The sequence below is a fragment of the Canis lupus genome, chromosome 5 (assembly GCF_011100685.1).
Source record: "Canis lupus familiaris isolate Mischka breed German Shepherd chromosome 5, alternate assembly UU_Cfam_GSD_1.0, whole genome shotgun sequence".
Lineage (NCBI taxonomy): Eukaryota > Metazoa > Chordata > Mammalia > Carnivora > Canidae > Canis > Canis lupus.
In genome coordinates this window covers 16,807,677-16,819,928 of record NC_049226.1, presented here as the reverse complement: position 1 = coordinate 16,819,928, position 12,252 = coordinate 16,807,677, and the positions used below count along the sequence as shown (strand labels likewise).

Sequence of the window (12,252 nt, the reverse complement as noted above, 5' to 3'; positions counted from 1 at the left end):
AGTATGTTGCCCAAGGCCGTAGAGCCCACAACGTGGCACAGCCAGGACTCAAACTCTGACTGGTATTACTCCAGAGGTCAAGCAAGCTATTTTCTCTACATGGCACTGTCTGTGTCCAAACAATCGACACAAGTCGGAAGGCAGGAAGACAGAGGGCAAGAACAGGCAAGAAGCAACCCACGAAAGGAAGTGGATTTGGGGGATCCCTGGGTGGCGCAGCGGTTTGGCGCCCGCCTTTGGCCCAGGGCGCGATCCTGGAGACCTGGGATCGAATCCCACGTTGGGCTCCCGGTGTATGGAGCCTGCTTCTCCCTCTGCCTGTGTCTCTGCCTCTCTCTCTCTCTCTCTCTCTGTGTGTGACTATCATAAATAAATAAAAATTAAAAAAAAAAAAAAAAAAAGGAAGTGGATTTGGTCTCTGGAGCTGGGCGTATTGGTTCCCCAGGGCTGCCTGACAAAGTGCCGCCAACCAGGCGGCTTAAGGCAACAGAACTGTACTCTCTCAGGGTCCTGGGGGCTTGAAGTCTGAAATCAAGGTGTCTGCAAGGCAGTGCCCACTGGGAAGGCTGGGGGCGGGGGGATTCCTTGGCTGTTCCAACTGCTGGCAGCGGCAGGCGTACTCGCATACTCTGGCTACTAGTGGCAGCGTAAACCCAGCCCAAGGCCGGCCTCCATCTTCACACGGCGGGCTTTCCCCATCTCTGCGTCCAAATCCCCCCCTTCCTAAGGGGTCCCCGGGCACGCTGGATTTGGCGCCCGTCCTGATGTGCTGTGACCGCATCTTGATTAGCTACACCCGCGGCGGCACTACTTCCGAAGGAAGTCACGTCCTGGGGTCCTGCGCGGACCCGCCGGGAGAGCGGCACGGCGGCCCCGCTCCGCCGCGGAATCCTGGAGCCTCGGTCGGCGCCCGCCCGCGCAGGACTCGGCCCCAGGTGCGCGCGGCGCCCGACTCCGCCGAGCCCCCGGCCGTGCCATCACAGGCTCCGGGCGACCCCGCCGTTCCTCTCGGCGCGACACTCACTCTCCACGGGAGAGGCCGGAAAGCCACCGGGGCGGGAACAGCCTGAGAAAGTTACCGGCGGCCGGAGGCGGCGAGCGCACGGCCGCGGGGCGCGCCGGCCGAGCGCGGAGCCGGGGAGCAGAGGGGCGGCCGGCCGCCGCAGGCCCCGCCCCGCCCCGCCAGCACCCACTCACCCCCTGCCGCCGGCCCCGCCAGGCTTCGGCCGCTTTTTGCGACGCTTGCGACCGGAGTCCGGGCCCCCGTCGACGCCGGCACCTGCCCCAGACAAGTAACGCTTCAGATACTCGGCCTTGGAGAGCGGCGGAGCTGCCGCCATGGCAGCGGCGGGGGCGGGGAGACGGCTCGGCGCTGGGGACAAATTTCCTGAACGCGAAGCGCACGGCGGGGGGCCCCCGGGGGGGCGGGGCCGGGGCCGGAAGTGGTGGAGAGCTGTGGGACCCGCCCCGGGCTGACCCCCGGCTGCGCTTGCTGGCTCTCCGCAGGTGCGCGCGCCTCCGATTGCACCTCCACCTCCCCCTCCCCCTGCCCCTGCCCCTGCCGGCCCGACCGGCAGGGGTTTGTCCACCTGTCTGCCCCTTCAACCTACGATGCAGCTGGCGGGAGGCTAAAACCACGACCCAAACAAGATCTCTGTCCCCAGCAGCTCCAGAAGCACCATAGCGTCGTCAAGACCTCGGGCTCTGGAGGGACGGTGTCCCTAAGCTGGAGTTCGGGCTCCGAAACTTCCAACTGTAGGTCCGGGGGCAACTTAATTAACGAACTGGGGAGTATAATGGCACCTAACTAAATGGCTTCGAGAAATGAGACACTTTTACTGCGTGAGATGCTTAGCACAGTGTCTGAAGCACAGTATGTATGTTGTTTGTATTAGTATGTTAGGTGGAGGTTAGACTGCTCTAAATAGTCTTCCACGAACCATTCAAGAGAGGTCAGGAATTCCAAACGTGATTACCATGAAAAAATATGGAGGTTTCTCTAACCTGTGACCTTCCCCACTTTTGATAGAATACGTAGCCCCCAACTATCTGTTGCCTGCAATCTTTCCTGTGAAAAGGACCTGGCTCTATTTTCAGCCAGATAGAGAAGCTGAATTCTAATTATCAAGTTGGGAGGGGCCGGGGGGAGGGGACATACTCCTTTTCTTCTTGTGAACATTATTTTACATAAATTACCTCATTTAACAAATCTCTCAAGTGGTTTTATTATGCTTGTTTCACAGATGAGAAAAACCAAAGCTTGGAGAGGTTAAGGAAGTTGTCCAACTTTATACAGCCAAAATGTGACCCTTGGGAGCAGAAGCTAGCCAAGTGAGGTACAAGAGGTAAATCCAAAGTTTGTGAAAATGTTAGATCAAGTATTTCCCTTATCTCAACATGTTAAATTTTTGTCACTGTTTGAAAGCCTATTAGTCAAGAAGGCTTGCTTGTTATACTTTATAAATGCTCTGCTCAGAATCCAGGATACATGCTCAAAAAAAAAATTATATATAATATAGGTGTGGAAGTCCCAGCCCTGATGGATGAACTTTTAACCACAGTGTTGTCCTGACTGGTCCAGCTGAGGCCCAGGAAGGAAAGCAGACTGGGTCTCTGAGGGCTTGTGGGGATACCAGATTGATAGAGGGCTTCACTGGCTGGAGGTCCCCATGGGTCCCCCAGACACAACCCTGTGTTGGCTTCTAATCCACTTTGGTGGACCTCAAACTGAACTTTCAAAGCCCTGCCTCTACTACTTTGTGGTCAGCAGGCATTTGAAGACTTATCTTTCCATTCCATTGAACATTACCAGTACCTTCTCAGCCCCATCAACTCATCTCCTGCCCATTAGTCTTGAGTTCTACCACTACCCTTTCTAATCCACACCCACCTTTGGCCTGACAAGACCCAAGCTCAGATCCCAACCCCGTCTTCCTCATAGGGCAGTTAAGCAGGATCAAATGAATTTATGCCCAAAATCTGAGTTCTGCCCTCTGTTTATTAGCTGCATCTAATAAAGCAAATGCAGGAATTTTGGATTTGACCTCAAAAGTTCACTTTAAATTCCATGAACACAGGGCTCAGTTCAGTTCCGTGGTGTGCCTGGCACAAAGTAAGCAAATATCTACTGAAGGAATGAAATGTCAGCTCCCACCCCCAAGTTGGTGAAAATTTATTCAGGAGGTTGAATTCTACTAGCATGGTATCAAACGAGGACAGAGTGAATTCAGAGGCCAGTCCTGTTGAAAGGCCATCACTTTAATGAGAACTTCTCTTGCGCTGGGCTGCCTCCCCTCAGAAGACTCTTCCTGTTGAAAGCCAGTGTTTTTTTTCCCCCAAGCAACTCCCAAACTCCAGATGTTGCTGTCTTCCATCTTCAGAGTTCCAACTGTATACAGAAAGAATTATCTGGACGGAAGGTAAAGACTTGATGGGAAAAAAGTGATAATAACATGCCCTCATGGTTCATTTCTGGGTTTCTTCCCAGGCCAATTCAAAACCTCCAAAATACAGGAAAGGAAACCAACAGGTTTGCACTTCCATCACAAACCATTCAGAAAATTGCCCACATCTGACCAATTGACCAGGTGACCTCCATACATGGGCAAGGCCTGGTGGGGAGGACACCCCCAGCTTTTCTCGACAGTAATAAATAATCCTTCAGTCTGAGCAGCACTAGAGGCTGGCTTGTGAATTACCCAGCGCTACCGCTGTGGGGCTGGGCCTGTGTCATAGCCCTCTGTCTTCATGTCATTGAGCCCTAGCTCCTCGTTTTGGTCAAATGTGCGCTTATAATGCTCCACCTTCATCTGAGGATCATCTTCAGGTGCATACACATTCTGCAAGGCCAAAGACAGACAATCAGTACCTATGCCACCCAGCTATCTGCCCTCCCCCTCCCCCGCCCCCACCCCCAGGTGACTTCCAATTCCCACTTTCCCTAAAACTTAACTTAGTTTTTTATTCTAAAGGCTGCCAACTCCCTATGGCTAGACTCAACTAGCAAGCAGCAACAGAAACCAGGAGAATCCCAGGAATGGGAACATCCAGCCCTTGGCAGAATTAGGGAACAGTCTGCCTAAAACACTTTCTACCTGGGGGCATCTGCGTGGCTCAGTCAGTTAAGCACTGGCCTTTGGCCCAGGTCATCATCCCAAGATCCTGGGATCGAGCCCATCGAGCCCATCAGACTCCCTGCTCATCGGGAAACTTGTTTCTCCCTCTCTTCCCAGCTTGCACTGTCACTCAAATAAATAAACAAAATCTTAAAAAAGACCTTTCTATCTGCACCTTCTTAAAGAATATAGCAATAGTCTTAATAGTAAAGAGACTTTGCCTGACCAATCATAAATGCTCAATAAATGTTAAAGTTATTATAAATCACCAGAATATCTCCCCAGTCAGCTGAAAGCCTCTCAGGTTTCCTATTTCAGCCTCTGGACAAGGTACCGTTTCTCCTCAGTCTACAATTAGATTTGCAAAATGACAACTCCATTGCTAAGGGCAAGAGCTGGACTAGAGAAGAAGAGTCTAGGAGTATCTTTTATTCCCCCTCTACACACACTTATAATCTCTCCCACTTCCCCCCCACTTCCTTATGTTTCAAATTCTAAGAGATTCCTTGATAAAGAGCAGTTCATTCAGAATCAAGTCAGTTTCCAGAGAAATAATGCATATTCAAAGAAGGTCAGAAAATATATCTCCATGCGCTAGCAAGGAAGGTCTACCGTACCTGAAGGTAGCTGTTTCCTGCTGGATCATTCATAATAAAGTGGGCTTTCATGTTACCTTGAAGAATCTAAAGGAGGGAGAATACAGCACATGAATTTTACATGGCTCCTGGGAGGAAGAGTCTGTGTCTGCCAGACAGGAACCAACCCAATTTATACCGCAGAATCCCCAGAAGTTTTACAAACTGCTGAAATGAGGCATCTCTCAAAGTGGAGTGGAGAATACCTAAAATAAGGATTGTATGAAAGCTACTTAAGAAGCAACTGACATCCCCATTTCTTCTCCCATTCACACAGGCCAACAGCTGCCCTCCCCCCCATCCTGGCAAAAAACTGCAGGATTCTGTAGAGAAGTTCCCACCACTGCAGGCAAGGCCCTGGGGAGACTGGGGGTGGCAGGGTGCAGGCAGCAAGGACAGGAGGTTAAGTGAGCATGTTGTTATTGGAAACAGACATACACTCCCAGTTCCTCTTCCCACACTCAGCAATCAGGATACTGGCAGCCAAGTCATCCTCCTCGGGCCAGGAAACAGAACACCCGCTGATGGGAATCTGAGGAGCCCAAGAGGAAAAACCTAACGACTCTGGCACTGGGGTTACCTCCACAAAATGCCTAAGCTAAATCCCCCTACAATGAGTCCTATGTGAAGAGGATTCAGCTCCATTCCAATGTTTCAGTCCTCTCTCTTTTTTTTTTTTAAGATTTTATTTATTTATTCATGACAGACACAGAGAGAGAGAGAGAGAGAGAGAGAGAGGCAGAGACACAGGCAGAGGGAGAAGCAGGCTCCATGCAGGGAGCCTGACCTGGGACTCAATCCTGCGTCTCCAGGATCACACCCTGGGCTGAAGGCGGCGCTAAACCACTGAGCCACCCGGGCTGCCCTCAGTCCTCTATTTTTAAACTGATAATCCATGACTATCAGACGCGTGAGCAAAGCCCCAACCTTGAAAGAAAGAACGTGAAATGGAAAAACAAAAACAAACAAACAAAAAAACCCTGAACAAACAAAAAACAACTTAAATGGAAATGGAAACTATGCAGGGAAAATAAACCATCAAAAAAAGAAAAGCCAACATTAACATTCTCAAGAGAAAAAAAAACTACCACATCCTTAAAACAACAGGATGCTATTTGGAAAAGGGAGAAGGGAGAGTACTCAAAGACCAAAAGAAAGCTCTTGGAAAAAAAGTCGGTGGAAATGAAAAACCCAACTGAAACTACTAGAGAAGAAGCTCTAACAACATAAGGGAGAAAAACAAGAAAGAAGAGGACACAGCATATGAGAAACCTAGGGAATCCCCAACATGTTGGTTAGATCTTTAGAAGGTGACAGGACATAGTATGTGGCCTCTTGCCCACTGGTACCCCAGGACCACAAGTAGTGAAGGGCCAGAATCATCTCACCTGGTCTAACTTCTGGCTGAACTCCTGCAGTTTCTCCATCTGGCCAGGATTGGAACTGTCACCCAGTGTGAAAGGGTTCTTGGTCACCTGTAATAAATGGCATCCGAACTGCTCGAATCCTGGCTGTTTCTTAGGTTTGACCGTAAAGCTGGTGGGCAACGGCAAGAGGGTGCCCAGCCCAGCCAGGGAAGCTTGGTCTCCACACCACCTTTCTGATCTAAGCAACCACTGCTAAGAGCACAGAGGTTAATCTGCCAAGATGACAACTGGCAATATGAAACAAATACTATAAAAATGTCCTTCCAGCATGAACTCTAGTTCTAATTTGAAGAAGAAATGCAAAGTAAAGTGTAATTTACAAAGACAAAATGCCTGACAACTGGGAACCAATTAAGTAAAATGTTTCAAGACAATAAATATATGGGCTAAGTCAACACACAAATATTTATGTTGGGGAGTTTCAGGTTGCTGTAAGGACCCTCTTCCCCTCATTTTACAGTGAAATAAGTGACTTACCCAAAACCACAAAGTATCTACATTGTCCCAAAAGTAGGACTGGGAGTTTCCATTCAGAATCTCCCATAAACTTATCTTCACAATCCAAAATACTATTTAAATCTCTCAAACCAGCTTTAAGGCAAAGAAACCCCCAGTTAACAGCTCCAAAAACCAGGATGCGTGAAGCCTTCTAGCCCCTTCACCTCAGCCACAGTGCTGAAGCAGCCATGCACTACAGTCAGGTGACTCACCAGTTCCTGGATGTCTTTCAGTAGCCCCTCTAGTGTGGTGAACTTGCCCCCAAGGACAGCCATTCCCAGTTCAAATTCCAGCTCTGGGATTTCCACACTACACGTCTCAGACTAGGAGATGAGAAATCAAATTAGGCTTTAGATCAGGAGCCTCTTTGAGAAAGCTAACCAGAGTTCTCCTGCCAAATACCACTGATGAGAGTTTGGGGAGTCACCTGCCCCAATCTTCTCTGACTCTCCACTTAAAGCTAGGCTCATTCATTTCTATGTGAACCACAGAAATGGAACCAATCTAATAAAAGGACTTTCTGAGTCATGGCTCCAAGCTGCCAGGTATCCTGTCATTAGAGGCCAGAGACAAGGGCCCTTACAGACACTGGGGGCAAAAAGCTGCCAAGTCATCAGAGAGTTTATGGGTCACTGTCTGAATCTGTACCTCCTACTGTGGATTAACTCCACTGAGGGATCCTGAAACCCAGGGTAGTAAGGAGGTACCCCACAATGTTAGGACATAATTTTAAAAGACGATTTCCCCTAGATAGAGCCAGCCTACATGAGGAAGACAGACACTCTCCCAAGCAGGGGATACCTTGAGCACATCTCTGGTCAGATCTGAGAGATCTGTGATATGGAAGCTGATCCGGGTGCCCAAGGGCTCTATTGCTCCTCCAGACTTCACCTGCACAGACGAGAGTAGTCAGGGAACAACAGGAGAGAAGATTCTGAACCTCATTTAGTGCCAGGGAGGCCTCAGAGGAGATGGGCTTAGACCTCCAATCAGGCCCCCTAACAGCTACCAAGGACAGAACCTTCTAAACCAACAGTGGCAGCAGTCGCCCAAACCAGAAACACCAAGAGATGGCCAAGAGCCTGCCAAAACTTACCTCAAATTGCCAACAAATTCTGAATTTACCTTTTTTTTAAAAAAATGGACTCTGGGGGTTGAAAGGGACTTTCAACTGCATCCAACATGTGGATGCACCTTATAATATTCTGGGTTCAGAACCAAAACAGCTTATGCTTGAATACACTTGGGGAAAGGTAATTTACAATCCTTCAAGGTACCTCGTTCTATTTCCAGAAAGATCTGGAAAGTTTTTTTATTAATGAGTCAAAATTTGCATCACTGCACTTCCCACTCTCTGAGAGGTGGATGAAAGAATCTCTTCCCCCCCCACCCCAAAAGAGACAGAGAGAGAGAGAGAGAGAGAGAATGCCTCCCTCTTCCATATAATCACTTTCATGTCTAAATGAATTATGGTATCTCTAATTTTACTTCGCTAATTCCCAGTCCCTTCAAGGGCACCTCACCCTACATCCAAGAGAAAGACCCAGCTTCCTCCCACCTCATCCCTGGGTAGGTAGGCTTAGGAAAGATCAAAGTTAAACAGGAGTTACCCTCACCTTAACAGTCTTCTTCCCAAACAATGGAGCCCACCCACCTCATTGGTTCGATGGCCGCAGTTCTCACAGTTGGTAGCCATGATGATAACCTCCTTAAAGTGTGGGATTTCTGGAAGATGGAGGTAAGGAAATTTGCTTCCTGGAGAGCATGACCACCTCTAGAGAAGAACAAATCTGAACCCTAAACCCACAGTTGCTAGGCCTAGGACTACAGGAAAGAGAGCACAAGAAGTAGCCTAACTCAGTCCTCCAGAAGAGGGCAAAGTTGCAACCCATGGCAATCTTGGTCCACAAATATCTGAAGATATGAGTCGAGCCAAACACAGGACCCTAGAAATCAGAGTCTGATTCTCTCTTTGAACCCAAAAGTTAAGGGGCACATTCCTTATCACTTGAATTAAAACAGGCACTTTCCCTGAAGGGAGCACTGCCCAGCCTGCCTCTCATCTCCTGCCTGGGTCAAGTGAAGAGCAATGCAATTGCCTGACGAAAGATACGAACTAGCTTCATGTTGGTTTGAGCCGGAGCGTTGCATTCTGGACAGTTTGTGTTGAATTGCAGCACCTGGAACACAACATGGGGATGTAGGGTGAGCCCTGCTCGGGCTCCAGATGTTCAATCCAGTCAGCACACTGGCGGTTGCCCATACTGGCTGTGAGAAGAGAGACTGAGTGGCATCAGTCTCCGCCCACGGTTCTGCTCCTTCCTCCACAGCAGCCAATGGGACTCACTTCATTTCTGAGATCCTCCTCCTCTGGCTTCTCTTCTGGTGCTGCCTCGGCCTAGCACAGCAGAAATATAAATCACACGTTGGCACATACACCTCAGCCTCCCCTAGAGCCTGCCTTGGAGTGAGAGAAAGAGACTCTGGTTGGCTTCTATCAGCTGCCACTTCATGGGTTTAACAGAGACATTAGGAAGCAAAGCCCCAATCCAGAAGAACAGAGCTTAAGACTGGATCACAGCCACTGCCAGCTTTTATTATAAGCTTTATCCTGTCTTGACAGGAGCTGGAGATGAGATGCACAGACATGCGGAGATAGGGTACATAAGGCAGCAACAACAAAATAAGATTCCGCTGGGTCCAAGCAATCCAGAAAGCAAGCTAATACCAGAGCATTCTTCTGGCTTCTTCAGTCTTACCTGAAGCCCGAGCATCTCTTCCTGCTGTAGAGTCCGATTATAGTGCGTGATGATCAGGGCAAGATCTTTCTGGGGAGCGTGGGGGTTTTCCACAAAGCTGTTCCCTGAAGGATCATCAATGATCTGACAGATGGGTGAAGAAGGAGTAATTACGACAAGAAATCACATATGCTCCTCTGCCTACCATCAGACCTCTTGGTCACCACAGTGTTAAAATCTCAGACAGTGTTAAGGGTCTCTCCTTCCCTAAATCTAGGGCACCTAGAGTTCCTCAATACTCACCAGAGTGAAAGGAGAGGCCACTTGCTTTAGCTCTTTCAGTTTGACAATGAACTCATCAATTCTTTCAGCTACGGGCTCTTCATTTGCCTGACAGGAATAAATGGTAAACAGACAGTCATGCAGCTCGGCTCCCCAGCCCTGGTGACAGACCTTATGCCCCCACTGCTGGTCATGCCTACGTCACTGCCATCAGGAAGTACTTGTACCTGTCTCGGTACAAGGAGGAACAGAGAAACTCAGACTTCACAATAAGTGAAGCAAGTAAGTTTGAAGTTCACATGTGGAGCCAAATGAGCTTCATTTTCTCACTCATTCAACCATTTAGGCCAGACTCCCATGCCAGGTTAGAGATACAACAGTAAATAAACCAGAGTCCTCTTATGGGGCTCCCCAGCCAATTAAGAAGACAAATGACTACCTATGCAATTATATTATTTGTGTCATGATAGATGTACGGTACAGTGGAACACGCAGTAAGTACAGATAAATTCAAGGGCATCAGGAAAGGCTCTTCAGAAGTAATGCTCTACTGCCTGCCTGAGAGGAGGTCTCAATATACACTGGGGAAAGGGAGTGGAGAATATGGGAGACAGAACACGGACAACAGCCTAGCAGGGACAGCAACACCATGTGTGTCCCCCCAAAGTTCTCCAACATTCAGTCGGAGATGGTTCAGCTGCACGGGAAGCGGAATCCCCTATTGAGACACATATTGGTCATCACCGCCATGAGCTGCAGCAATCAGAAAACCCCAGCTCACCCTTCGTGCGGGCTGATCCTGCTCCAGGCCGGAGATGGCACGGCTGATCAATCCTTCAACAGTGGTCAGAGCTGGCGAATGAGAACACGTGACACGTGAGTCCTGACTATGCTGTCAAGTGCCTGTATGACTGAGCAATTCACATGAACTGTGTGGGCCTTGACTGCAACTGTAAAATGCGGAGGCCTGGAACAAGGTCCTGTTGACCTCTAGTAACGGTGACACTAAGGCTCTCTAAGAAGCACATTACAGCCTTACTATCATAATCTGCTGTCTCCGGCTGTTTTATTCTAGCTTTCTGTTTACGTTGAACCAACGAGGATCGCAGTGGCAAGGCGGCCAAGCCCACACCGTAGCCACCAGACCTGGCACACGGGCTTTTACAAGGAAGGAAGGGAACAGCGGGGCACGAACAACCCAAATACCCTGACCCTATACCGACCTCCCTTCTGACTGAAGGCAGGAATTTCAAAATCCAGCTCCGGGATCCTTGTGGTGGCAGAGTCCGTTTTCACCACTTGTCTGTTCATGTCCTGGGCAGAAAGATAGACTTTCAGTGCAGAGGGGTCTGGACAGCTGTCAGGAGACGTCGTCTCAGACCCAGAGCGCAGCCCGCAGCTCCATCCGCTCTCCAGCGGCCCCGACGAGCGCACGTGGGAAGCCCGCCGCCCACACGGTGACAGTGCTATTCCTCACAGCTACGCTCATCCCATTCCCTCTGACGAATGCCCTAATTACCAAGCACTTTCACCAGCCCGATCTCCCCCGAGCATCTGACAGCACCGACACCACTTTACAGAGGGGGAAACCGCGGCCCGGGCACGTGAGGTGTTTATTCCGGGCCGCCGGAGCTCCGGCCCCAGGGCCCAGGCCCTCTCCAGGCCGCAGGCTGCTCGGGGCTCCCCTCACCTCCTGGGCCCCGACGGTCAAAGTGTAGCGCACTCCCTGGTCCTGGATCCTGCCTGCCGACTGGATCTCCGTGTTGTTCCAGCCGCAGTGCTCACAGGAGAAGGAGCTCACGATCACCTCTCTGAAGAAGGGGATCTTGGTGAGCAGGAGGCGCGTCATGCCCTGCGGAAGCCGAAAGCTGCTGCAGAGAAACCGGGAGCCCCAGGGCCCCGACCACTGACCCCACGGACCGCCGGGCGTGCCCGCCTCCGGGTCCCCTCCCCCTTACGTTGCGGTAACAGTTCATGCAAAGCGACTCGATCTCGGTGGGCTGCTGCTCCTCGTCCTCGGCGCTGATAGGCCGGAACAAGCGCTCGGGGGCCGGAGCCCGCGCCGGGGCGGCCGAGGGGGCGGCAGTAGCCGCCGGGCGCCCCGGCTCCACGGCCCCGCTCGCCGCCATGGCCGCCACGCGCAGAGCCGGCCTCCGCTTCCGGCTTCCGCTCCCCTCGCGGCCCCACCCCTTCCTCCGGCACTTCCGCCAGCTGCAGCCCCGCCCCGCCCCGCCCCTCCTTAAAGAGGCCGCAGGCTCTGGGCCCTCCCGGCCGGGCGCTCATTGCTGGGAGTCTACGGTCCAGACCTCCAAAGGCAGCGGATTCAGGCTTTGCCTCCACCGCAGTTCAGGCCTTGCTTCCCCCGGGACGTCCTCTGAGACCCAGGGCACTGTTTCGCTCCTTTGCTATAGCTCCATCGTGCACGACTCTAACCATTGGTCCACGAACCTGACTGCAGAGACTTGCCGGCAAGGCGCTCGGCTTGTCCCTCTGTACTCATGAGGACGTGCTGTCCGACTCGGGCTCTGGCCCCGACTACTGTTGGACCAGACGTTGC

At 51.0% G+C, this 12,252-nt stretch overlaps 2 protein-coding genes and 1 long non-coding RNA gene across 7 annotated transcripts in view; 1 reads left to right on the top strand and 2 right to left on the bottom strand.

The window, feature by feature from the left end:
• BUD13 (BUD13 homolog) overlaps positions 1 to 1,383 on the bottom strand; it is a 100,821-nt gene extending 99,438 nt beyond the window's left edge. For 3 of the 4 annotated variants that reach the window (XR_005359212.1, XM_038536057.1, XM_038536056.1), the window contains exon 1: positions 1,198 to 1,383. Coding sequence is in view for 3 of the 4 variants with exons in the window: in XM_038536057.1 (XP_038391985.1) it covers positions 1,198 to 1,340 (143 nt within the window). In the remaining variant the exon portion in view is untranslated. The remainder of the gene's footprint in view (positions 1 to 1,197) is intronic. The other variant, XM_038536058.1, reaches the window with a different exon arrangement.
• A 129-nt stretch (positions 1,384 to 1,512) lies between these two features.
• LOC111095818 lies at positions 1,513 to 4,249 on the top strand. The gene is made up of 4 exons (XR_005359242.1): positions 1,513 to 1,755; positions 2,244 to 2,345; positions 3,341 to 3,419; positions 3,972 to 4,249. It is a non-coding gene; the product is annotated as an uncharacterized LOC111095818 (long non-coding RNA).
• ZPR1 (ZPR1 zinc finger) lies at positions 2,979 to 11,836 on the bottom strand. Of its 2 annotated transcripts, XR_005359213.1 has the most exons (15): positions 11,654 to 11,836; positions 11,386 to 11,547; positions 10,919 to 11,009; positions 10,477 to 10,547; positions 9,717 to 9,803; positions 9,435 to 9,557; positions 9,023 to 9,073; positions 8,789 to 8,855; positions 8,330 to 8,400; positions 7,477 to 7,566; positions 6,888 to 6,998; positions 6,139 to 6,225; positions 5,189 to 5,282; positions 4,733 to 4,798; positions 2,979 to 3,839 (listed from the first exon to the last, which is right to left on the bottom strand). XR_005359213.1 is itself a non-coding variant. In XM_038536059.1 (14 exons), exons 1-14 carry the CDS (start codon positions 11,822 to 11,824, stop codon positions 3,705 to 3,707), a joined length of 1,383 nt encoding a protein of 460 aa, XP_038391987.1. In that variant the 5' UTR covers positions 11,825 to 11,836; the 3' UTR covers positions 2,979 to 3,704. The 2 variants fall into 2 exon arrangements, 1 of the variants encoding a protein (XP_038391987.1); XM_038536059.1 differs by lacking the exon at positions 5,189 to 5,282.
• Between the last annotated feature and the right edge of the window lie 416 nt (positions 11,837 to 12,252).